Below are 27,943 nucleotides of genomic sequence, written 5' to 3' on the forward strand. Positions count from 1 at the left end.
TCAGGTCCACAGTGAGAACCAAGAATGTTACCATAATTATTATGAGAATAGTAGACTTATTTTTTAACGTGTGGCCTAGGGTAGAAACAGAGCAAATCTTACTGGGTTGTTTATGTTTTTAAATCCAAAAACACATTAGAATAATGTCTTACCTACCTCTGGCTTTTACAGCAAATAGTTTTGTATTAGCATATGTCTCCTTCCTAATATCTTTCACTTCAAGTGATACTTCTGAAGCAGCCTTCACCTGATGCAATATTGTGCTGGTTTATATTTTTCTTAACCATTGAGCAAATAGTGAAAATTGAATAAGCAGTCATTACCTTAGAATGATTATTTAAAGCTAAGCTATTAATAAAATCCTTGGACAGGTGGAGGCACTTAGTAATATCAATTAGTTCTCTCTTGAGATATGAAGTATTCATTTTATAAATTTATTTATTCTCTATATAAAGTTTGTTGCCTCTTGAAAATGGCTTGCTATTGGGAATACATCATGCTATTCATTTAGAAGAATATTCCGCAGATGACATGGACATGCTTTCAACAGTTTGGGGGAAAAAGAACAAGTGGTTATGTTTTGCAAACATGAAGATGAGCCTGAGTGTTGGATTAAGAAAAAGATTAAGAGATGGCTTTGTGGAGATCTTCCGTTCAGGTACTGCTTTTGCTGTGTGGAGACAATAGGTTATCATAGACATTACTAGCAATACATCTTTTTTTTTTTTTTTTTTTTTTCTTTTATATTTTTTTCTATAAATTTCTTAGTTGGCTTTCTCTGTTAAAGTGTTAAAGCTTTTGTGAACTCAAAGGTAATATGTTTCCGGCTAGTATAAAACCATCACTGAGAGTGATATAATTTACTTGTAAGGACTTAATTTATCATCCAGATTGCTCAGTTGATGGTCTCTATGAAAACTGTATAGCAGAATAAATAACAGGAACTGTGAATCACGTGAGGATGGGAATGTTAAAAATCAAATCTGTTTTTTTCCCAGGCTTTTGGGAAGACATCATGTGCTCAGTGCACTGAGATAGAGATGAGAGATCTGATTTTGTGCTCTTCTCTCTCTGTGTTGGAGTGTGCAATGCAAGAAGGAGGGCAGCTGCCTGCATGTGCTCTGTCAGGAGCAGTTGTGTAGATCACCAGCTTTTCTAAACAGCACCAACTAGACTGGAAACGGAAAAATGGTATTTATTCAGATGGAATGAAATCAACTTATTGTCAATAAAACTTGCATGAAATAGAAGTGGTGTTGTTATGATCAGCTAGTAAATGCCAACTGGCAGAAAAAAAAATGTGGTAGTATTCACTTTTACTACAGTTTTGTGACTGGGGATATGCAAGGTTTTTTGTTATGTTCTTATTTTCTTTGAGGAAATAGTAATGCATGTCTCACGTTAACTTCCAGTTAAATATGAAAAGGTTAGACTGTACCTAACTTATGAGGAATTGTGCTAAAACTGGCTATCTTTCAGACATGCCATCTCTTTGTTTTATATACTGTTTATTTTTGCTCAGTTTGTAGCTTCAAATTTTACTGGACAAGACAATGCTGGTGTCCTATGATGCAAGTGATTTAGCACTGTGTGATTTGAGTCAACTAAGTGGGAGGGAGCTTAAAAAAGGGAATTTAGCCAATTCCAAGCTGGTGGGAAAAGCAGGGTCTGAAAAGAGGTGGAAACAACAAGGAAGTAACAAGAGGACAGATTTTGTCAACCAAAGGGTTTTAGGAAGGTGCAGCCAACCAAATTGCATCTTGCAGGGTAACATATTTCACATAGGTGTTTGTCTTGAGGTTATGCTTGTGGTGTGTAATGGATTGTGTTATGGAAAGTTCAGCAAAAGCTTCCTTTTCTGGTTACATTCTTCCCTTGAAATGTTGAAGTCCATAATTTTGGCTGTATAGACATAGTGCACTGATGAGGATGCAGCACTATCACCACTGTAGTCCTCAAGAGCATGTTAAACTCAGAGATTCTGTTTCCAAACCTCCTTTCTGTGCTTGCTTCAATTTTGCTTCTGAATATTTACATTTCACAGAATCACAGAATCACAGAATTTCTAGGTTGGAAGAGACCTCATTTGTGCTGATCTGAACTAGTAAGGGTGGAGAATTCTGTTTGTGCTCTTCCAGGGCCCTTTTCTAGGCCATATTAAGTGTTAAGGAGTTCCTTTTATTTCTGTATATTCACATCCTTTGTCCCGGTAGCTCATGTAGGAAAGCCTAGTGTTTCTTTGTATGTGGTCCTTTTGAAGTAGCTGCACAGAATTTTCTGCATGACCAACATGGTATTTAGACTCACACACAGTTGTTCTTGCAAGTTTTACAGTGACTTATAAATAATATTATTTGTGTTTCTTGGTGTTAAGTTACTGCAAGGACTGGGTTATGACTTCCAGGCAATACCTTCGTTACTTCCCCTCAGCTGCTGCAGTGTCATGATAAAGTGTAAAAGACGCGGAGCAGTGGCTAGGTTGTGCATCCTCCTCCTTCCCTACAACATCATTGCTGGGAGGCTGCAACACTGAAAGGAAGAATTTCACCGTGATGAACTCCAGCTCAAAAGAAGGAACACATGGAGAAAAAACATGTTTAAAGTCCCTAGGCTGTGTTGCATAATATGGAAGTCCTCTGACCTACTGCATCTTTTACAAGAGCATCCTAATGGAAACTTCCTTAAAAGCCCAGCTCCCACAGCCACTGTTAAAGTCCCAAGATGGGTATGGCAGATGAAGGAAAGCAGCATCACCTGGGTGGATGCTTATGGTTCCTTCTAGGATTGTTATAAAACTTGGGGAATAACAGGCTGGGGAGTGCTTGACTGCTCTGGAGAGGAAGAAATACCCTTCCAAAAGGTGGGTCCTGTCTATGGCCCAAATATAGGGCTTCCACATATGGGAAGAAAGAATGGATTTCAAAGGTCTAGATACCGTTGAGCTAAATTTGGGCTTTCATTTTCCTGGAGTGATTCTCTATATGGAAGGAGAAGGGCTCCTCTTCCCACTTCCCCCACTCATATGCAGGTTTGAGTTAAGATTTTTCCTTTAACACCTGGAAAGTGGTATGGTATTTTATTTAAATAACTGCCCGTTCAGGCCAGCACACCTGCCAGTACAGTAAGAAGCCTCTCCCCATGTGTTACACGTCTGCTGTCAGATTAAAATGAAATTCAGTAATTTAAAAGGAAATTTCCAATCCCTTCTGTGCCAACCTCCCAGCATGGTTTACATAAAAAAGTGCATGTATGGTGGGGCATTTTAAAAGGAAAGCTAGGTGCTACTTACCAGAACAGTGATTTTGTGAAAAGGCTGTAGGTGCAGTTCCAACCAGAAGCATTACAATCCCATCGGAAGAAAGAAACACATTCAAACTCTTTCAAACAACAAGTAATTCTTGTAGCCTTATGCCAATTGTTTATGCCAATTACTCTACCACTGTTGTCTGAGTTTAGTTGTGTTTTGGTAAGGTTCCCACTTTCCAACTTTTTCCTGAGCAATAATTAAAAAGAGGTGTGTATATGAAGAAGATCATTTTATTTCTCACCTTAAAAAAATCAAAAATCATCCTTCCTTTAATTCCCATTCTAATTCATAATTGAAGGGAGAATATGGTCACTCCCCTGCCAGCTCATGTTGAGACTGAACCAGGCAAGTTCTTAGATGGTGGCTTCTGAATTTGGAGGCTGGACAATCATAATCCATTGCCCATGGGTTCACCCTGGAAAATGCAAGTGGATTTTTTTTAATATCAGTGTGGTGGGACATCTCAGGCTTTCCTCCATGGCATGTGAATACTTTTAAAAGCTACGTAGTTTTTAGAAGTGCAACACTGATCAAAATGTGCATTGACAGATCTGGGATCTGGCTGCTATCCTGAGCTTCAACACCAATTTTGTATTCTCTTGGGTGAAAACACTTCAGTTTCCTCACCCATAAAGTTGAAGCAATGCCTCTGGGGACAGTGGCAAGGTCTTTAGATAAAAGAAGCTATTCAAAGGGCGGAGTGGTGCTATACCATGATGATTATTCTTTTACTGTGAAGGTACACTTTTCGGGTTTAACACATGTTGGTTAAACCTGAGTTGTGTGGATTAAATTTTTAGTGGGAGTTATGGAATATGTTCCTAAAGAATAATGCATTTTAAATGCTATTTGAGATTTCAGAATTAAAACTTTGTCTCATATTTCAAAGAATTTTAAATGACCTTCAGACAAAGCCAGCCAGTGGTTTGAATATCCTAATGAAATCACTTTGCTTGCAAGATGTTTTGTTTGGAAATGAAACTCAAAACTACTGACCGTGTTTAGCTGATGATGTTTGTCTGTCTAATACACTAATATTCATCAATGCAGTGTGTGCAGGCAAAGTTCAGACATGAATATAGATAACTAGGATTTTCTGGGAGCTCATATAATAATCTCTTTTAGGTATTGATCTTTGTAGCTACCCGATGACCTTTATTTTACACTGATATCAAAAGAAAGCAACATTATTTTGTCACTTGGCTCCATGAATACAGAAATAATTGAGTTCTCATCACTAATCATTTTAGAAAATTAGAAACTCCCATTTAGTACACACCTTGCTGGCTGTGCTTGTACTGAGTAGTGTTTCTGGAGTATTATGAGACTGTTTACTGCTTAATGCACTGTTCAGTGATGATATCCAAATCTGACCCTAATATTTTGAAAGTATTTGAAAGTCCAGTTTTGCTTTTCTTGACTTACTTGTATCTGCCATTTTAATTAGACTGAACTTAAATGAATACTTTTGTTTGTTTGTTTGTTTGTTTATTTTTTCTTTTTCAGGATGAAGCATGAACATTACAGTTATCTTGGTGCAAAAGAGTAAAATGTATTTGTGTAAACTGTGAGTTCAAATATTAGGGTTGTTTTAAAAAAATAAAAGGGAGTAACATCAGATGATTTGAATTAAAAGTCCACAAACTTCACTTTTACTTTGATCTTGTGTCTTTGCTACTGTAAATCTTATTAAGTAACATTGCATTCCTATAAATTATTACATATTTGGATTAAGCCCAAAAGAATTAATGTCTTCCATTGCAGTTTGTCTGGAAAGCTTTCCTCCAATAGGAAATCTATAAGCTTATTGCCTCCATATAAGCTATGTGTACATTATACTGCAAATATAATACTGCAGATTAAAAAAATGAAACAACTATGAATATATTATTTAAAGCAACCTCAGATCATTTTATAAAAATACTAGTTGATGTATTTGTAGAAGATTTTCAAAGGCACCCATAGCACTAGATGAGACTTTTAATATAATATTTTCTGAAACTCTGAATATCTTTTCTTTAAAGCTGAAACTTTCCATATCAACACATTGATTTCATTATGGACAATAACTGAAATAAAGCAGTTTGTTATTTTATTCCAAAATTGTTACAATTGAACATGTTAGGATTATAGTTTTAGATTTGGAATGACTTTATAGCTGAAAAGTGTTCATTAGTTTGTCTATCTGCCATCCAAATATAACTGGGCATATATACCGGGACGTATAATGAGGGACAACTGGGGAGTAAGGGCTAGCAGCACAGGGTGGATGAGGGAAGCAGGTAAGCACATCAGAGGGTGATTGTTATGCTAGAGGAAGAAGGAGAAAAAATGAGACTCTTCATTATTCAGTACATTTCCTATGACTTTAAACTTATCCTTTTCCCAGGTTTCCAATAATGCTGAGCAACAGGCAGAAATATTAATCAGTCTCCCAGAATGTGATTTCAGTTGTTACCTGTTAGAGTCTTCTCAGACTTCGCCTCGAGAGACAGAGGCATTTGAGGCATTTGCCTCTGGCTGTAAATCATGTAAAATTGATGGTAGCTTATAACAAGTGTCTAGACTAGTGAAGTTTCTTTGCTATTTAGTCTAATTAAATGAATTGTAAAGAGTTAGATCTGAGATCACATGAAGAAAAAAAGATAAAATACGTTCTTTCACTATGTGATATAAGTAGGTTGAAAATGCTCATGAGGATTGTCTTGCAGAAACATTGCTGTGATCCTGCTGGAGATGGGCCTAAACCCATTTTATGGAATGCACCATCCCAGGAAAACACAGGAGGAGCCTTCAAATGTACTTGGGTCTTTCTAGCATATTTGACCTCTAGATGGAAATTTATGAAATCCTTTCAAAAGATAGGGAGGCTAGTCTTCAATTCTCTTTAAATTCTAATTCAAAAGATTTTTTGTTTTTGGAGACGTGAAATATGTGAAGTGAATGATGTTTTCAGGAAAAATATTTGGGAGGTTGTTCATTTTTCATTGTGTAATATTTGAAGACATAATATAAGCCCAACTGCTGAAAAAAGTTATCTTTTTATGCATTTTCTGTATGGGAAAGGTTTGCACTGCCAGGTAGGCTGTAGCTTTTCTGATGGACCTTGTCATCTTGAATAGTAAATGGGCCAATTTATAGTGAAGCTGCAGAGGTTAGATGATACGGTTTTGGTATATGTGTTGATGAGTTGCAGCAGTAGGTCAGTAGATATTTGGATGGTAGATCTGAAGTATGTTATGGTTCCAAGGCACTTCCTGGGGAGGTTTTTACTAATTTAAGGATCTGGGCTAATAGCTTTACTCTGGCAAGATTTCTCTGTTCGTTCTGATTCATTTGCTATACTTTCTTTTCCTGATGTGCTTAAATTAGTTCTTTTACACTTAGTTGCTTTCCACCTTTGTGTCACTTCAGGGTATAAAAGTGCATGTCTGTAACATTTTTGACCTAGACCTGGTCAAATCCTGCTTTCATTTTATTTTATTTTTTTTTTTCTCTTCTTTTGACTTTTTGATTATCTGTGCATTTGGAGAGACTGTTTTGCTAGTGAAAATATAAACCGAGAAGCAGAGGGTATATATATATGTTTCATTTGTACTAAAGCGAATTTGCACCATCTGGGGGAATGTGAATGGACCTTAAAGCACAAGTGAATGTAATTCAGTTCTATGCTATAATACTTTCTAAATGTTAGGGTTTTCCAAATATCTCATGCTGCTATTCAGCAGGCAAATATATGTATACTTATATATTTGTCTAACCATTTTTTTTTCCACAGGTATCATGTTTAAAGCTCTTATCTTTTTTAAGATGCTATTAAGAAATCAAAGACAGCATTTTACAGTGTTTGATCCTTACAGGACTGCTGAGTTTTTTGTTGTTTAACTAAATTTTAGTAAAGGTATGCTATACCATACAGATGAATGGTTTGATCTTTTGAAAGCACTTTTTTATTATTATTAATTTGTAGTTGGACTTGGTTTAGAATCTGAAAATATCAAGAAATGACTTCAGAGTGCTGAAGTGTGATTTATAATTGACAACTCAGGTTAGGTGCAGCTACATACAGAAATCAAATACTAATAATAGTTTTTATCAGTTCATTTGAGGTAAGGGGAGTTTAACAACTTTTTTTAAAAAAATAAAAATGACTACTTTGAAGCTGTACAGGAAATTTTAATTTTCAAGATTCACAGTACCATTTACATTGTATTCAGTATATGTGAATATTCAGAAAAGCTTTGTGAGAGCACAATTTTGTAAATATTTGGATACTTATAAAATATTTATGTGTAGGTATATGTATTAAATCTAAAAAAAAAAAAGTAATACTTTTTATATTATGTTGTACAGGGATACAATGGTTTGTACTCTTGTACAAAATGGTTTGTACTCTTGTACATAAAAAGGCACACTAGGAAAGAATCAATGGTCTTGATATTGTAGCAAAAGCCCCTGTTTGCATGATAAAAGCTTCCTGGTGTTACAGGCATCCTTTTTGAAATGACGTAAGAAAAAATGAAAAAGTCTCTTGGAGAGGATTAAGAGTGTTCACTTACAAGTTTGGTTGTTAGAAATAGCACTGTATGGATAAATTCATAACCTCAGGTATGTGAAACACTCTTTCTGTGTGGAAAAGATCCAATTTTCCAAATGAAAAGCCACTTGGAAAAATAGATTTTTACCAGTGAAAAGGATGTTGGATATGGTCCTCAATTAATTGAAAATGAGTCAGCCAATATACATCTGAGACTTAAACTTGGCCTTTAACAATTGTTAAATCATCAGTAGTTATGTTAATATTTTAAAGATGTTAAATATAGCTTATTTTACACATACTTGGCTAAATTCATGCCTGGTACAGGTCCACTGTTTGGGCCCCATCCCAGCCATTTGCAGCCTGATCCCATGCTGCCCCACTGAAAACTGGGTTTACACTGGAAGGAACTTGGACCACTGCCATGCAGTGTCAGGGTCTCGCTCTGCAGCAACTTGTGTGTAATATATGTAATGTTTTGAAAAGCGTCAGTCTGACTGGGAGCATGGAGCAAAACAGTGGAAATTGTGTACTGTTACTTAAATTTGCACATCTTACTTCCAAGTTGAAATGTATTTTAGGATACTCCCTGCATGGGGAGCTGCTAACAGCACTCAGGTTGTTGTGTGAGAGCCGTGGGAACACTGCCATTCCCCGCAGGTAACAGATCATGTCTGTGCTGCACGCTCAGAGGCTCTTTTCTGCAGGGGTGATCTAATGTAAGGACAGGTGGTTTGAAGAAACAAATAATCTTGCATTCTTTCTGTTCTTTATCAAGTAGTCCCGCTTGCTCTAAATCAGGCTTTAAGGCTATTGTTTGCTCTAATGCAATTACACATGTTTTTTACTCAGACTTCAGTGAGCCAGACTTTGGCAGCAAGACCTGATAAGCCTATGTGTCTATGTGTCTTTAAAAATGAATTGCATTGTGCTGGTCCCTGGGAAAGTGTCTTCCTTGAAAATAGTTAATCCTCCTTCCCCATCATTTCTAGATGAAAACATCCATGGCATATACACTGACAGTCAATTTACGTCTTACCATAGGAAAAAGATTTTTTGCCTGTGCACAAGGTACTTTACTTAGAGATGTCTTTTTCATTTGCCACATGGGAAGTAAATGGTAATCTATGATAACTTAAAAAAAAAAAAAAAAAAAAAAAAAAAACCACGTCTGGGTAGTCTCATTGAAAGGAAGACCTGTGTAAATGTGCAGGTCTATAGAACAGTTGTAAACTATTGGAAGTATAAAAATCTTGCAAAGATGCTACAGCATCTGTGGTTATATCACTGATGTTTATTTGTATCCAGATCACTGGTCTGGGGCAAAAATACTAGTATATTTCATGCTTAGAATCCAAGGAATCCAAATCTTCACAGCCTTGCCTTTCTGGTGATGCTCAGTACTTCCACCTTCCATTGACACCACCTAACATTAAGGCTGCTTGTTCTGTGAGCAGAAAGCCCAAAGGCCCAAGTGTGCTACCAATTTGACATGGGGGGAGGAAGAACTGTGCCTTTACTGTTCCAGGATAGTTCTTTCACAGTGCATATGCATGTGGAATGGCTTCCATTATGTTGTGCGGATGCTCTTGTTGCACGACATTGAGCAAGCAAAGCTTGGACGTAGAACAGTTAACACCAGATTCCTCACCTTTGAATGATTGCTAAGCAGTGTGGAGTGTCCTAGGAGTAAAATGAGTAAAGAAAATACCCTGCACAGAGAAATGATATAACTGAAGGCCAAAGCAGAGCTGGAACTCTTTAGAAAGCTGGAATACAACTGGAGAATATTAAAACCCTTGTTTTATCACATATATGCTAAAAACTGTTTGTAGCAAAATAGAAACAAGTCAGAAAATATTTTTCATTTTCTCCTTTCAAATTATTTGATAGGTTTTACCCAACTCAGTGAAAACTGACCATGAAATTATAGAATTTAAAATTGGGAGGTTGCATAAAAATTAAACGTATGACAGGTATTTTTACATGCAAGTACATTGTGCAAAAATATTTAGGGTTACAAGGATACAAATTGTTATAGTATCAAAATAAAAAGAGATAAATAGATCTCCACCCCATGTACAGAAAAGACAAAAGTGAAGGTTACTTCTCAATGAAACAGAGTTTCCCTGAGCTGCACTATTTATATATGTGTGTGTGCATGTATACCTCTCCAGAGTGCAAATGTACATATGGGTGATTGTTTGACTCGGACATGTTTCAGCCTTAGGAGTATCGTAGTGATTATGCCTGTAGAGACTTTCAACACTATAAACTCTTTCTATGAACAATCCTTAAATCTGCAACCTTTAGCACAAAATTCCCAACAGGATCCCAAAGGCACTTGAATAGTTAAGGTAGGCAGGCTGTGCAACTAGATGCTGCATCTCATAGAAGCGTCTGCCATTAAAGTTATCTCCTTTGAATATGTGTATTTATGCAGGTTCTGTGGGTGACTAAACAATAGTTTCCAAAATGCATACATTATCTAGAAGAATGTCATAGAGACCCATGAAAAGGAAAGAATGAACGATGCTAACGAGACCAACATTGTGCCTGATTTCCTTAGTAATGACGTAGTACTTTGCAAAGGTGAGGAAGAAATTTCATGTCAATCAGCATGGGATCACCTCTTGGGCACAGAGATTCTGTCCTTCTGTGGAGCAAAACAATGGTGTTTTTCCCAGCTGCCTCACATCCAGTCCTGAAAACCTGCACTAGAAATGCTATATTGGAGCTGAGAAAACTGTGAAAGGACTTTTCTGCCATGAAAACAAATAACTTAATTCAGTATAAACAAAAACTTAAATGGTTTTTGAAAGCTCTCCTCAGTCTTTTGAGTTCTAATTGGAATAGATTTAGGAGGAGAAAGTCAGTCTCTTGGTAGGAAGTAAAAATTGTAGATAACTTAATGGAGGTGATTTCATTATATCCCATCATGGACAGCATAAAAGAGGCTCAGTCATTTAAATCTTCATTTTCCCTAGTCCTCCTTACAGAAATAATAGCCACTTGAAAGACCAGTTTCAACTGAGCTGAAGGGAGCAGATGGGCTTTACCGTGACGTGTACCAATATCATACCACGATCCAGCTGGAGACTGGGGCATGGGTCTCAGGACAGAATCCCCCCTGCTGCATTTTTATGACACTCGTAAGTGTAAGGAAGGGTAGGGGATAGAGTTGGTGGCTGCAGGTCTGAAATTGCTGCCAGAAACCCTCAGCTGAATGACAACCTTTTTGTTTATAAGTACTGGAAGACAACTCAGAAATGAAGAGGCCTCTCTGGGTGATAAAGACTTACAGGTATATTACTTGGTCCACTTTACTGAGTCTAGTGAAGCCTTCCTTATTCATAAGGCTTAAAGGTGAAAAAGGACACATCCATTCAGTTTCTATAAACTGCCTAAATCTGGGGTGCTAAGTGTTGAGATTCAGATGGTGCTTGGGATTTATGAGGATAATAGTAATGAGTACAGTCCTGACTTTCTTTCTGAGATCTGACCAAATAATGAAGTTTGAAGAATGGTCAGATACAGGTGATATGGTGAATTGAGGTGGGGCATTTCTGTTCTAAAGCTGCAGATAAGCTGTACATCCAGTTGATTTCTGAGAAGAAAAGAAGTGCCTTGGGAAGTCTTTACCATCCTATGAGATTAAGATTAATATATATATATATGTGTGTGTGTGTATATATATATATATATATGTGTATATATATATATATATATATAAATAAAATCTATGTCCCTGGCTCTCCCATTTGTAGTCTACTAGTCTGGAACAACTTGAGACTTGAGACTCTGTGGGTGTAGTCAGAGGAGAGAAACTGCTCTTAGTTCAGTCTGACTTCCCCAGCCCCAAAATCTAATTCCTTCTTGACACAGAAGAGAAGCCCTGTATCATTACTTTTGCTTATGATTAACATATTCTTATGGCCAGAATGGAGGGTCATAGAACCACAGAATGGTTTGGGTTGGAAGAGACCTTAAAGATCATCTAATTCCAAACACCCTCCTATGGACAGAGAAACCTTCCACCAGACCAGGTTGCCCAAAACCTAATTCAACCTGTCCTTGAACACTTCCAGGAATGGTGTCCTTGGACAAACACCTGGCACAGCTTTCTGAAATGTCAGCATGGAGGTCAGGTGGTCTTTTTCAGATCCATATGGCCCCATGACCTCCCTCAACAAGCAGAATAATATCTATTACCGCAGATATGGATAGGAGCTGGGATAAGAAGAGCAAATATAGGAAAATTCTATCTACTGTCAGAGTTTAAAGCTGACTGTGAAATGAGAGTCATAGGGTGACTTTTGGGAAGTGCGTCTGAAATCCAGATAAATAGCTGAGCATGGCTAGCATGACAGAGCTTCACCCCCAAGGGATTCTTCTTGGCAGAACAGAAAATAGTGACAGACTTAGGAGTAAAAACCACAGAGGGTTGTATCAAAGTCTTAAGACAGGGTCTGTTTTTGTTAGAAGTGATCTCAATTATTCCATCCGATGAACATGAAATGTGTCAAATACCTAGTCTCGTTGTTCAGGAAAATAAAAATAACAAAGTTGTTGGCTCTATTGAGAAGTAGGCAATGTGACACAAATACATTATAAAAATAAAAATCCAAGTCATTCTGCAGTATGAAACACAACACTAAATAATAGTGACGTGGAAAACTTATTTGAGAAGGAATCTGGGATATTGTCACAAAACAACTTTTTATTATACTCTGAGGAAAAGTTCAGTATCTCATGATCACTGGTTGAACATACTTTCCCAGTCTTTCTCTGTACGAGCTTTTGTGGATCAATACTTTTCATGAACATACTACCATTCTCTTCTAATGAACTCTGCACGTTGGGAAAGCTTGAAAACCTGGAAACCTGGACAAAGTCAAGTAAGTCTCCTAACCTCAGGAAGAAATGGAAATCTGGCAGTGAGCTCTATCTTGCACTACAGGAAAGGCTACAAATTCTCTGCATTTAGCTATGAATTTGCAGTAGAAATTTTACCTGTTGGTATTTTAGAAAAAAATATTTGTTAAGGAGAGGGCTGTAAAGTTATCCTTCATGTTTCTTTTTATCCCGTGGCTTCAAAACCTCAGTGTATAGGTGGACTGAAGACACCTGTGGATTTATCATGCTCCTTGCTGAGGGAGAAAAGGTCACCAAAGGTGAACATTCTTAAAAGAATTGTTGAATTTCCACACAATTGAGTGACAGTTTATATACTTTCCATTATGTATAGCACTTGGGCCAAGTGTGCCAAGATCTACTATTGGAGCTAACAAAATTACTTGTGTCATAAGAGGGATATCCTATTTGAGAACTGTTGAGAACTTTTAAAGTTTAAAAGCAGTGTCAGAAGTACAGACATCTATCTGTCTAAGTTTCCTTCAGTGCAGTGCCCTGATCTGAAAACTGCATGGGTTCCAAATGCACATTCAGCTGAACAAATGCTGGAGTTTAATGCTCAGTTCTCATTCATTAGCCAATGTACTCCTGAGTTCACAGGCTTTAATATATTTAGGGCCAAGCCCAAAGTAATATAGATGGCAATTCTTTTGGTGGCAGTATCTTCCATAATATAGTAATGATTATTTTAAAGTTTTTGTAAATTTTACAATATAGAAGTTTATATACAGAAAGTAGTTATGCCAATATTTAGCCTCATTATTGCTAAAACACACGTGCACTTTGTAAAATGCAGTAATTCTGAAATTTCTCCACACCCAAAGACACAGCCTTCACAAAATCACATTTACAGATAATATCAAGGATTCTATGGGGGGAGGAAAAAAAAAAAAAAAAAAAAGGCAACATATGATCTCTCCCATACCACATATTGGAAGCCTGTTACATCAAAATCCTGCTTTGGGCATTTGGTCCAATTTGGAATATCCAAGAAGGCTTACACCAAGAGTATCATCATCTTCATCATCTTTACGGTCTGACCCAACCATCTTTGGTTACAAATTAAAATAAAAAATACATTTTACCTCCTAAAAAGTAAAATTAATGAAATGGAACATCTGATTCTTTTTTTTAATTATTATTTATTTATTTATTTTTATTTCCTTTGAAATTTATGACATATACATAGAATATATGACTATGATGTACTTAGTGATTTTTCATCATTTTCAGATTAACCTGTATGCTTTTTACTGTTCCAAAGTCATTCCATTTTCTTGCCAGCAAATCATTTAGATAGTTAATTCTTTGTAAAAAGATTCTGCTTGTACTTAGTCACTAGAACAATAAAGACCAGGACCTTCTGGATGAGACTGTAGATGTTGCAGTGCTATAAATTAATAATAGTAACTGTGAATGAATTTAATGTGTCACTATAGGCTCTTTCAAGATAAACATTCTCAAGATAAACAATCTCAGATAAACATTCAGAAGTTCTTGCATACGTAAAACTCTGTTCAGCAGCTTCCTCTTGGATACAGTTGATGTGTGTTACAAAACATTTATACTATATAACAAGACAAATAATGACTGTATAACAAGACAAATGATGACTGTGTAACCACTAGGAATTTGGTTAATTCAGAGTATTTTGCTATAGGTTCTTGGTTTCTGCAGACTTTTGATTGAGCTCTCAGCCAGGTTGTCTTCTAGACAATTGCCTGAATGAGATTCTGGGGGCAGGTGTTAACTGTGGAAACCTACTTAGTATTAAACGTACCTGTCTCTTTGCTACTGACTTTGGAGACAGCACTTTTATTTATTTTTTTCTGGTCATTGTTCTTCACAAAAGACCTAATTGAAAATATCTGTTAAATCATGTCTCTGGTTTCCCTCTTCTTCTCTCCACACTAATTGGACGTGTATTGTGTTTGTGTGGGAAGGAAGGAGGCTCTATAGCAGTATAGCAATATTACTGGGGAAAGAACATTAAAATGGATAAAGGGATTTCCTGGTGGTATAAATACCTGCACACGACGTCCCTGTGCTCTGGAGCCCTTCTGTATATGTATATGCAAGTACAAAGACAGGAATACAGTTGGAGCTGCTGTTAATCACTCAGGATCTGTTCAGTTAGAAAACAGGGGAAGGTGGCTCTTTGCCTTTCACCTCTTTGAGGGTATGACTTGCCAAGCGTTTGCTTCATCCGACACCTTTGTACCCTTGAATTCTGACTCTTCTCCCTCTCTGCCTCTGATAATGCATCACAGCGCAGCAGAGTGCCTGCCAGTTTCTAACCATGCGACCAATGTTGTCTCTACAGGTACTTTTTAAAAATAATATTGCTTTCTATAACTCTCATTTATAATGCTTTTAGATGATATGCCTGCATCAGGTTTCACAATATTTAAAGTATTTGGTATCAATTATGTGCAGGACTGGACGTACTTTAAAGTAAAAACAATTTCACAAAACTGCATCATGAGTGAATGAGGAACACTCACAATTTTTGCATTTCAGCCAAACTTTAGCTTTCTCTTAATTTATTATAAGATTAGACTATAAATACAGTAGGTTAGAACAGGTTCAAATGCTGACATTTTTTTTTATCATTATAGTCTTAACGATAATTGTTGTGTAAATAATTGAAAGATTGTTTATGTAACCACAATTTTGAATTATATAATTTACTTTGAATAGGAAATGTATTTAAAATAGGTTTGAATACTATATGGAAATGTTTTCGAGGAGAAACATTGCTATGTGAAGTATATTACATACTGAATAAAACTGAAGATTAAAGTGAATGTTCAAAATTGGTGATGGAAATCTCATCTACATTTTGGAAATTCATGTGTTTGTGTATATAACCCAAATAATTACATTTAAATACTAAATTTTCTGAGAGAGAAAAAGAGAGAGAGGAATTTCTTGCAGCCTCAAATCTACAGATGTGGGATTCTAGAATACGGAAGTTACTGAAAACTTTCAGGAACTGAAAAATAAATAGTTTTGATTTATTTGAAACTGCATACAGGTAAGAATTTTACTTGGAGTCTTAACAAGGAACACCTCTTTTGCTGAATGCATTGGAAATGAAATGTTTTAATAAAATAAAATAGTATATAGGTAATGAAAACTAAGCATCGGTGTTACCTAATATGGTTTTATATGCTAGGTAGGAAGCTCAAAATATCCTAACACCGTTGTTGCTAGTAGTGTTAGTAGGGAACTATACAGAAGAATTTACATTTTATATGAGGCCATATTTATATATCCGTATTATAGCAGTATTTTCTAGATTGTTTATTTATCCTTATAGCTCTGATCTAGGGAAAAATATATGGTGACAGGCAGTATTATCAAAAGCATTTGCAGAACTGTTTTGGATTTTTTTTTATATATATATTTTCTAGTTACACCACAAGGACAAATATGACTGTAGTCGGTGGGAATTTAATTCACAAGATCACATCTAGGAGGTGATCCTGTGAGAATAAAAGTGACAGAAGGTGCCATTTGCAATGAGTAAAGGTTTCCAAATTCTGTGCATAGATTCAGAAATTGTAATAAACAATGCCATTCTGGTGAAAACACCTAATGAAAACTTGTGGAAAAAAAGTAGACTTGAAAGAATTTTGATTAATGACTTATTTAAATATCAAATGTTATTAAAAGGCATGTAACAATGCTACATCATTAAATATGAGTACTTTTGTTCAAATAATATACACTATCATATAGTTTTCTGTAGTACCCTATACATTTTAATTGTTATTAAGTAGCATCTTCCTCCCTGCCTAGTATCAAATATTTATTAGTAAGTTGAAAATTGTAATTTTTATTTATAAAACAGTACAGACTATGGATTATGAAATAATAATAGAAAAAAAAAAAAAGAAAAAAGAAAAAAGAAAAAAAAAAACCAACAACCTCAAGTAAACACCTAGATCTTAATTCAACAGAAAAACAGTATTGCTCTAAGTACATCAGTATTATTAATCTAATCTCTATTTTAGGTGTATTTATGGGCATGCTTCTTTTAGCAGAGTTTATAGAGGTATACATATGTCTAAACATGACATTTTACTGTTATTACTGTTGTAAAAAACAGAGATTCTAATCCCTATATCACCCTTTAGAACAGTTGTTAGATGGGACAGTTTACATGTTTCTACTGTCTGCTTACCTGTCAGGAACCATAGCTTTTGCATTGAGTAAAATGTCTGAATCTCCAGGCATTGGAGATTACTGAGCACAGAACTGAAATACCTCTCTTCATCTGAGTGAGCTAGAAAATGGTGATTTCTGCTTTCCAGAAGTTGCCCAGGAGAAGTGGGAAATAGAGCAAAGCTTCATCTTTCACCGATGAAAGTTTGCTACTGTTTGATCTCTTTGCTGATTTTCTTGAGCAGCTGTAATATTGAAAGAAACCAGTGGAATATGCTTCCTGAATCTCTTCGTCAGACTTATGCTTCTTGCTATGCTGCCTGCAAGACCCCTGTGAAAACACCTGGAGATAAATTCATTGCATGCTTGTTGCTGCTGGTGATAGAAAATGTTGATATAAGCCAAACTTTTTAGATGAGCCCAGAATCTATCATCTTGTTTCCTGACAACCCTACAAAAGCACTATGAAATGTCTTCAGTGGCTTGGCACTTGTGAAAATGACTTCTGGATGCTGCAAAGCAAACGTTCCAAACAGCTGCTTTTGAGAACATAGGTCTTACGCATGCATAAAATATTGCCTTCCTATATGTGTGTGTTCACTCTGGGATTTCATAATAGCGAAGGCAATGATGTTTCCGGAAACTCAAAACAAGTTTTCATGTAAGAATAAATGAAATGGTATGTGGAAGTTGGGTGGGGAGCCTCCTCTTGGAGGGTTCATTGCTTTGCATACTCAGCAGTATATATAAACTGTGGCTAGATCCATAGTTTTTGTTTAAAATAATACATCAAGACCATGACATGACAATTTCTGGTTTGGGCTCAAAAGGTATCTCACTACTTGTAGTGGCAATCTCATCTAGTGTGACTGAGCCCAGTGTTCCGGACTTCCAGCAGCATCAGCCTGGTGGTTATGGCCCAGAGTTAATGTTTAGAGAAAAAACAATATACAAGGATACTGTCTACTTCTAAACTGAAAGGATGTCTCTTGAGTCCTCATACATTTTCTTACCAGTCCCATCTGTTTTGTTTTTGATCCAAACTCCTAAATGCTCCCATCTCCATTTTGCCATGATGACTTTGGGAAATGCATTGGCAGGACTTCATTACTCTGTACCTTCCTGTCACTACGGAAATCAACCGTCTACCTATGGGGTGATGGCAGGTAAGAGATGTAGCCTAAACTGGGTGAGCTACTAGAGTGTTGATTTTGGTCAGTTTTCATTTAGAGGGATCAGTTCAAGACAATTGCTTAAAGAAGACAAGATAAATGAGCATTAAACTTGTAGCATGGAAACTGTAACAGGATTTAGAATCAATATTTGAAATAGAGAGTTATGATCAAGATTGTTTGTTTGATTGTTTTGCATTTTTACCAGTTTAAACATGTTGGGATAGCCTTCAAAGCCAGAAAAAAAAAATACTTTCACTCAACTTATGCTTTTTCTGAATGCCATAAAGCAGTATGACGTGCTTTCACAGAGATGATCATGGGTTTTTCCACTCACAGGTATGCTAACAACCCACTCAGTTTTAAAGTCCCAAGCCAAGTAAGAAAGAGGAAATCTTATTCTATGCAAGTTCAAGTTGCCCTCAATGAGACAATTCCATGAGCCAGATTAACACACAGCCCAGGAAATATTTGTTTCTCAGAGCTAATCCAGATCAAACTCAGCATTTTATTTCACTTAAGATTGAAGGAAATATTTCACTAAGTTAGTGTAGATTAGTACGTCTGTATAGGGACTTCTTACAGACTGACAGTAGACTTCCTTCACTGTGTGCAAATGTCCAAATCTTCCATATCATTATCCATTAATCTGTCTAACCTGTCTATTGCAAATGTTCCTGGCATTGTTTAGATCCCCAGGTAAAGTCTGTAGGTATTAAAAAAAAAAGGTATTGCTCAGAAATCCATTGTGTTCTGTTCCAAAATAAATAAATATTCAACCTTCTCCTTTCTTTTTGTACCCTTGTATTTCTTAGGTATCAAGCCTGCAACTCCAGAGATGCTATCAGCAAGTCTCTCTCAGAGCCGCATTTTACAGACATGCAGCATGCCACATCCCAACATAGTCAATGGTGTCAGCACATTGCAAAGCAAGTTCTTTTCTTTTTTTTTCTTGTCTTTTCCTTATTCTTTTGGATTTTGTTTGTGTGTGTGTTTGTGTGGTTTTCCTATCTGAAATCTATAATGACATGTCACAGTTTGACTATGTAATACATATGGCTATGGGTTGTGAAAGTGGTTGCTATTCTGCTTTTGTATATGGAGACAAGAGAAAGACCGGGTCTCTTGGGAGATCCTCACTCTTGCTCCTGGGTGGCCTTTCATATAAATTACATAAAAAATACTGCAGATTTGGTTATGAGATGACAAAGGCATCTTTTCATAGTTTAGCAGAATAACTGCACATAGTTTTCTTTTGGGTTTTGCTCAGGCAGCCTGACTCCTTGCCTTTATAAATTCCCTGAGCACGCCCTGAGTGCCAGCTCCTGTGCCCTGGGCCACGGCTTCACACCCATGCACCAGTCCCTTCTCGGCGACGATCCCACAGCTGCAGACTTCAAGCAGGAATTCCGCAGGAAAAGCAAGTCTGTTGAAGAGCCTATTGACATGGACTCCCCTGAAATCAGGGAGCTGGAGAAATTTGCTAATGAATTCAAACTGCGGAGAATTAAGCTGGGTATGTGCTTTTTGTCAGCCAACAAAAGGCTGAAAATTTCCAAAGAGAGCTCAATTATTTCTGGGTGTTTTATGGTCTGGTCTGTGCAATTGTCTAAACATAACTTTAATCCTTGCCTTGTATGGCCAATTTTTTTCCATTCCTAGAAGACTTGCACAGAATTAATAAATTTCAGCTTTTTGCAGCTTAGTATGCAGGAAGTAACTCTAAAAGTTCCTGCTTTTTGAATTGTCTTCCTTACAAGAGCAGATACTTTGTTGTTGTTGTTGTTGTTCACTAAGTTGCATTCAGTAGCAGGTGCATCAGTTTTTCAATAGCTCAAAATTTTCTGCAACTGAGGGCAGCGCATTCTCTAACCTTTTCCCATTCTCTTCCCCATGAAGTGCTCCATCTTACAAGATGGTGCAATGCCACCTCAGTATACTAAAATGGATGACATCCATAGCAAATTTTTCACACCAGTAGGAAGATTTTCCTCCTGTTTTATTTTTTGGTAGCATGACACAGGTACAGCAGCAATTGATTTCTTTGTTCCTATCTGATAACTAGTGGGGATGATGTGAGATGAATTGTATCAGTGGGTCTCTGGTGAGCTGTATATTGGGTACTCCAAACAAAGACCTGCAATTTTGACATTATTGCTTATAGAATTACACTGTAGCATAACAGTCATTGGGCATCTTTCTATTAAAAAAAAAAAAAAAAAAAAAAATCTTTATAAATGTAAGAAAAAATATAAGATTGTTACATGTGTTTATGCATTATCTCAATAGCTAGAAAGCTCTTGTGTTCCATTTGCAGTCCAAAAATAAGCACTAAAGCAGAAATTTATGTTTTATAATAATATTTGGGTACTTAGGTATTTTTGCTGTATATCATCTATTCAACATCAACCACAGCAGAGGAAAGATTATCAGGGCCCCAAGCTATTAATCAGTGTAATTATTACTGCATCTTGATGCAGTAATTTGTGAGGGAGTGAAACTTCCTCTGATGTAAACAAATGGCGGAGAGACTGTGAGACCGAGCTTAATGCTCTGATGGGAAAAATGCAATTTGCAGAGGAAAACTAATCTGAGGTGAGCTTTACAAGAGAAGACAGAGTTAATATGGGCTTTGGGTCTGGGACTGAGAGACACAGTTAGTGCAGTCAAAAGGGAAACAAAAGGCTGCCTTGTGAGACATTCAGCATCTAAAGAGATTGTGCCCATCCTGGTGCAGAGGTAGAGAGGGAGGAAGACAAGCCAAATTATTCAATGCACTCAGTGGAGAGCTACCACGTCAGTGCCCGCGTGTAAAGTGCAGCACTTCTCTGATCGCTTCAATTTAGGCATCACAACAAATAACAGGAGGCCAGCAGTGCTGCTAGTGATTAGCTTATTGCCATGGCATCCTCTAAAGAAAGGTTACGGGGTCTGGACCTTTCTCAGATTCCTAATCTCAGAGCCTGTAAAACTCCTCTGAAATCAACAGAAGATCCCACGCAGCTCTGAGGTGAGCTGAAAGTCTCTGCAGAAAGACCATCCTGAAGACACCACAGGCACACAAGGTTCATCAGAGTCAGCAATGAAGGCTTAAGTGTATCAAGGACAGTAACACTTTTCTAAAAAGCTTTAGAGTGACTTTTTTCTTTTAATTTTTGACAGGTTATACGCAAACCAATGTTGGGGAAGCACTGGCTGCTGTGCATGGCTCTGAATTCAGCCAAACTACAATTTGCCGGTTTGAAAACTTGCAGCTGAGTTTCAAGAACGCATGCAAACTGAAATCAATACTGTCCAAGTGGCTGGAGGAAGCAGAGCAAGTGGGAGGTAGAGAGCTGAAATCTTCTGAATATCAACTGCAATTAGAACACAATGTTATAAATACTTTGAAGGACTAATATGCATCTTCTGTAAATTAAGGTTTTTGTTTTACTAGCTTTAAATACTAAGCTGTGCTGATGGCAGGTAGTGAATTTTATTATCTTTTTTGGGTGAACGAGGAGGGGCAAACTGAAAGCCATAGAGGATACAGAACAGCAGAAACATCACTTTGCCTTCTGGAAGTCATTTCCTTCAGTCCCACTGTAGTGAGCTAGTCCCACTCCTGTAGCATCGGTCAGAGTCATTACCACTTCTTTAGGATCTGCAGGACAGTGCGTGCAGCACTGAACTGGGATTCTTCACTAGCAGAAGACTCTTCTTTCCAGTCTCTGGCATGCAGGACGTGGCCATGGGATAAAGAATTTGAGTTCAGTCAGCTAAGGCAGTCCTCTTTGAACCCCTGAAGAAGAATAGCATGACATAGAGGTTTTTGATGTGATGTTTTTGCTGCGACCTTTTTGCTGCTAGAGGGTTCCCTTCCTTTTGCCCTGTTAATTTCCACTTGTAGAAAGAATTCTGAGGTTCACTGGGCTAAGCTGACTTTAGAACAGGTTGGTCGATGCAAAGGAAATGGGTGGTTTTAAGGAAGCACCTTTTCAACAGGATGAATGGCAGTGATGTGAAGCAGTATGCTTGGAGGTGATTGAAAGCCAGGACTTACCACTGTGTGGCACTCACCTAACATAGGAAGAAAGAGATGATCTTAATACTATTTTTGCATTTTCCATTATATTCAACAGTAGGAAACATTGTTAAGGAGCTGCTTCTGACACACAGTTCATTTTCCTTTGAACCAAATGGAACCAAAACCTCTTAATGTGGTCAGCCCATTATAAGGATCACTTCTAAGGGGTGGGTAGCAGCTGCTGACTGCGTGAGCATTGGCGCAGGCTTGAGCTGCAAGGTAAGATCATGCCTGCAGACAGTGGCCTCTGAAAAACAAGGGGAGATTTGTCCACCAGAAGGTGGGGCAGATAAATAAATGGGATAGGTGCCAGGGCCTTATTTCTGAAGAAAGAGGGTGAGGTAGCTGATGAGTATGGAGATGGGCTGCATCTCTCTACACTGTACCTTGAAGGCAAGGAGGAAGGTATGTAAAAGGAGGGGGCTGATGTATGTTTCCTTGGGTACACTGGCAGAGAAGAGACAATGCTACTTGCAGCTTTACCACTGGCACACCATTTTTGCTATAAATATTTATAACTGTAGTTAAAACAATGCCAAAAGACCTTAAAGAAAGAAGTGTAACTGTGTGTGGTGCCCTTCTTGTGGTGATCCCAGCAACAGTATTTGTTACACTTTCTTCTGTCTTCAAACAAAAGGATGATTTTTTTCTAGAGATGATTGTGCTCAGTTTCCATTCCCCATATAACTTAACTGCTTTTTTGTTTTTAATACAGCTTTATACAATGAAAAAGTTGGAGTGAATGAGCGGAAGAGGAAGCGCAGAACCACCATAAGGTAATACATATTTATGCGGTTACATGTTAGAAAACCCTTTGGCTAAGATGCTTATTTGGGGGGTGGGGGGGGGAGTGAGGTTGATATCGAGGTGTTTTTTTCCTACTAATGAATAGTTAATGAAAGATAAATTATTTTAAAACATTTTAGTGAAAAACAACAGCATACCCCTCCAAGCCCCCCATATTCTCCAAATATACTAAATTTCCCAATTAAAAACTTTTTTTTTTTTTTTCAAAATATGACAACATACTTCTGGAAAAACAAACAAACAAACAAACAAAACACAAAAAAAGAAAAAAAAAACTTTATTACAATTCTCAGAATCCCACAGTGACAGCTCATAGTTTCTCCTCTCCCATTCAACTTGGGTTTTCCTTTTTGAATCATATTGCCTTTGATATAAGAAATAAAATGAAAATATGATTTCTTTGACTTTTAAAGTATTCCTCTAAGGGGATGCTTCTCTTGGGATGCCAGTTTCTTCTCACTGCTTCTCTCCAAGCGAGTAAGGTCTTCAGGGATAGTGCCATGCCCCTACACAGTTTGTGCATTACTGACTGACTGAGAGCAGTGAGTTCAGAGCATCTCTGTTCTAGGCATTTTCCCCCTGGCTAGAGGAAGCCCTGAAGACTATTCCTCTAACATTGTGGGTTTTGCTGTTGTTGCTTTTTAACAACTGCTGAGGAAATCAGTCTTCACATTAAGCTTATTATTATTCCTACTTTTATATCTAATCTCACTGAGACCATCAAATGTGGCAAGTTTTCAAGGGCACAGATAATTGAGGGGAAGTTCAGGACCATATCCAATATAGTAAGAAAATATTAATTACTTCTTTGAAGGCATGTAGGACCTCAGTTTGAAGACCTCAGACTAATCAGGGAGATGGACTTACTTGAACTGCAGCTTTACTCTTACTCTTAACTGATGTTTGAAGTCAAACTAGAGGTAAAACACAAGTCCCACTAACTACATTATGTTAGTTATAACCTGAGCAAAAGCTCCTTAATTTGAAGTTGTGGAAGCTATTTTATTTTCTATTTTCATTAGGAAACCTAAAAAACTCTAGTCAAAAATAATTAACTATACATCTCTGTGTGTGCAGAGCATTATGCTATTAATTAGGTAGGCAGGCTTGGCAATGCTACTAAATTTTTCAAAATAAACCTATAAACGAAAGACCAACAACATATTACAGATGAAATAACTGGAACTCCAGCAGCTATTTTGTACATTTGTATAATGGAAATACCCGCACCTCATTTCCAGAACAAAGCATGAAGTGCCCTCTTGCGTCCAAAGAAATTACAGCTACTGCTGAAGCTAGTTTTGGGTGCACCCTGTTGCTCACAGGCAAGCATGTTGCAGATACTCTTAAATTTTTGAGAATACATTAACACAAAGAGGAAGTGAATTAAGGAAAGATAGTACTCTTAGCTTACTTTTTTATTGAACCACTCGACTTTGTCACTGCTGAATGTGAAGAACAGGTTAAGGCTGATTTTTTATTTTTAGAAAATGCAACAAAACAGGCTGCTGTAATCTCTGATTTCTAAAAGTAATATTGTGTCCGCTCCATAACGAGGTGAGATACAGAACTTGACACAGCACATCCCAGATGATAACTGAGGAAGCTCTTCCCCTTTTTAAAGGTGAATGGTATGACACAGCCAGGTGACCCCAGCAATGTGCATTTGCTGGACACCAATGACGCTGCTGTGGCTGGGGCAGAATGGGTGGTCAGGCTTGTTCTCATTCCCAGGGTCTCATTCATGTCTAGTTAGTAGCTGTATGTTCTAGAGAACATCAAGGAGCACAAATATTTCATGATTACCACTAAAATTGCACTGAACATGATGGTATTTTTGTCTTTAAATGACTCTGTGCTGAAATTCTGCATTCTTTTTTCCTAATTCCTAATTTCATGCATTCTGCGTGTTATGCCGTTCACATCAGCAATGTACTACAGCAGTAAATTCTGTGGGTTTTTATTTACTCAGCAAAAGAGGAAACAAACCAAGTCATTGCCTTCAGTGCTCTGACTCAACCCTTCTACTGGACTAATGGCAAAAGCCTGAATGTGTCAGAAAAGTGTCTAAAGGTAAATTTTTGTCCCTTTATCCAGTATTGCTGCCAAAGAAGCCCTAGAGAGGCACTTTGGAGAACAAAGTAAGCCTTCTTCTCAGGAAATTATGAGGATGGCTGAGGGGCTCAATCTTGAGAAAGAAGTTGTGAGAGTTTGGTTTTGCAACAGAAGACAAAGGGAAAAAAGAGTGAAGACAAGTTTGCATCAGAACGCCTTTAGTTCTATTATCAAGGAGCATCATGAGTGCCGGTAAATCTTTTTCATGCATAGTTGTGGATTTCTATTTTGCTTTTTGTAAATATTTCAAGTACTTTGCTGTTTAAAAAATAAAAATAAAAATCAGTAAATCACTTGATTCCCTTACAAACTAGCCAGCTTCAGCTGCAGTGTAGTGCGGAAGACCTGATTTTAATGTAAAAGGTTGGGACCAAATTAAATGTTACAGCATATATTTAAAGACTGGGAGGCCTCTGTTTAACTGCAAGGAACCTGTTATGCATTACACAACCGGAAATGCTTTACAAGTTGCCCAGGTAGTTGCAGTTTCCCTGTACCGTGCCTTCCTTGCATCTGTGCTACATTTAATGATTAACAGAGAGCCCCATGTAGGTAATCTAAGCATGAGGAAACAAATCCTTTGCGTTACACATGAAGAAAGGTTACAAAGCTTGGTATCAGCCGCTGTTGTTTTGAAATAATTTTGCCTCTGCACATTGATGTAATTGCTTTACCCTGCACCCCATGGTAACTAGCTAAATCTGTGAGACTGTGAGCCTGCAGTGTCCCGTCACCAGCAGTGAACACTGAGTTCAATAAATTGAACATGAAAAATAAGTTAGAACCTCGAGAAAGAGGAAAAGGTGAATAAGTGACCTTAAACTTGTGGTGGTGGTGATGTTGACTATCTAGTTATGGCCACAGATAGAAAATACCCACAGGATCTTGTGGGACTGCCACTAGTTGTGAGCGAGCCAGGAAGGCAAGCAGTGGAGCGCCAGGTGAGGACAGAAGAGCTGCTTTTTGCTAAACTGGCTGAAATCCAGGTACCAACTCACAGAAGCTGCACGCCTCAGACTGAACCATTTCAGGTAACTTCCTTGTGTCTGTTCAGAGTGAAGACATGAAAGATGTGCCATAATTGCTGTTTTTATTCATGGTGCAATAAGTTTACCAGTACCGAGGTGTCAACACAGCCCCTAACGCTTAATGTACCACTTGACTGCCTTAAGCAGATACCAACCATAAATGACCTTTTTCTTTATGCTAGTTATCAAAGGTATTTCTTGCTATTTGATTGTGTGCCTTAAACTGTATAGCTGTATTTAGCTATGAAAATTGGGAAATAATTTAGAAACAATTTACCTTACCTTATGACTTTGTGGCTTGAGGGGGGGGAAAACTAGAGGATTTTTTATTATTATTTCTTATTTTTTTTAGTGACTTTGTTTTTTTTTCTGCATTGTATTTTTTTTTTTTTTTCTGATTAAATCTTTTGTGGACATACACCAGTGAGAATGTATTAGGCTAAAAAAAAAGTGTTGTTTTTTTTTTTTTTCTTTTTTTCTTTTTTTTTTTTCTCTCTGAAATAAGTATCCACACAAAGCATTTATTGCACTGTATGTTCCCGCTCTCTTACACTCCACTAATTGAAAATAATCCCTTGTCCTCCCCTAGCCTAGGGAAATATTCACGGAGAGAAAAAAAAAAAAAAAAAAAATGGAAAGAAGAACCCTACTAACATAAAACAAACAACCAATGACAAAACAACAACAAAAAAATAACAACAAAAACCAAAACACAACCATGCCAGAGCTCCACCTATCAGAAAGCCAGACACTAAGAAACTAAATTAAGGACTTTAGTACTCACCAGGGATAGATTATCAAGCCATCTCATCAGCCCTGCTCATTGTTATTAAATAGTCTATTACCATATATGTATTTTAGTCTTTTCCCAGGACTGAAATTAAGTGAGTACGTGCAAGTAGTAATGGCCAGATAAATTTTATTTTTCCATAAAACAGACCTGATGATTTAGAAAATGTCTAGATAATAGGCCCACAGAAAGCAGAGGGCTTTAATGTTCAAGATCACTTAAAAGCAGTGTGTACAAGTTGTGTTCTCATACTGCTGTATATTAAATAGTCTCTTACACCTATTACAGTGACCATAAGCATATTCAGCTATGGAAATTAGGCCTCTGGATTACGAAAATATATTTTTATGGGTGAATTGCACTGCTATAACCCCTTAATTTAGAAGTAGCCTCTAGTCTAATAATTCAAATGGGAGAAATTATGCTATGTTCTCTCTTCAGAAAATCCTCATCACTAGCAAAGCTCACCCACAACAGCAAAGACTGAGCTTTAGTCTTTATCAGCCATGCGTATTGACAGATCATGAGCTTTCCAAAAGAATGAAAGATAAATGCATTTGGTAAGATTGGCACTCAGTGAAGGTGGTGGCATGCATTTGTGTACCTTTGACGTTATGTAACCTAGTGTTATGTATGTTGAAATTACAAATATGAATTTTATTTATAAGTTATTTTGTTGATTATAAAAGGCTTCCTAAAAATGATATAAGCCTGTATGTTCTCCTCCATCCCCAAATAAAGTATTCCTATATATTTGGTATTCCACATAATGGTTTGTAGTTTTTTAGATGTGTATTGTGCTGATGCACTTGTGTATTTTAGCATGCTGTAAGTTAATTCAAGAACAGACTTACCATAAAATTGTGATTTCTAGTTTTCCATAAAGTCTCACAAGTGAAGACTAATTGCAGAAGCATAGCAAAATAAAATGAAAGGTGACATATAATGACATTTTCTTGCAAAAGAATGACAAAAAGACTAAATGGAAGAAGCAGCCACCATCTAACAACAGCTAGCTGTTTCCATGGAAATACTAA

The 27,943-nt window shown here is 37.1% G+C and overlaps 1 protein-coding gene across 2 annotated transcripts; it reads left to right on the forward strand.

Annotated features, from left to right (window-relative positions):
* The first annotated feature begins 531 nt into the window (after window positions 1-531).
* Window positions 532-26,524, forward strand: POU1F1 (POU class 1 homeobox 1). 2 transcript variants are annotated; one of them, XM_035315311.1, is made up of 7 exons: window positions 532-658; window positions 18,029-18,094; window positions 18,916-19,029; window positions 19,371-19,616; window positions 21,263-21,427; window positions 22,882-22,942; window positions 25,071-26,524. In XM_035315311.1, exons 1-7 carry the CDS (start codon window positions 532-534, stop codon window positions 25,282-25,284), a joined length of 993 nt encoding a protein of 330 aa, XP_035171202.1. In that variant the 3' UTR covers window positions 25,285-26,524. The 2 variants fall into 2 exon arrangements, with proteins under 2 accessions (XP_035171202.1, XP_035171203.1); XM_035315312.1 differs by lacking the exon at window positions 532-658 and adding an exon at window positions 11,096-11,148.
* The last annotated feature ends 1,419 nt before the right edge of the window (window positions 26,525-27,943 follow it).

Source organism: Oxyura jamaicensis, chromosome 1 (assembly GCF_011077185.1).
Source record: "Oxyura jamaicensis isolate SHBP4307 breed ruddy duck chromosome 1, BPBGC_Ojam_1.0, whole genome shotgun sequence".
Classification (NCBI taxonomy): Eukaryota; Metazoa; Chordata; class Aves; order Anseriformes; family Anatidae; genus Oxyura; species Oxyura jamaicensis.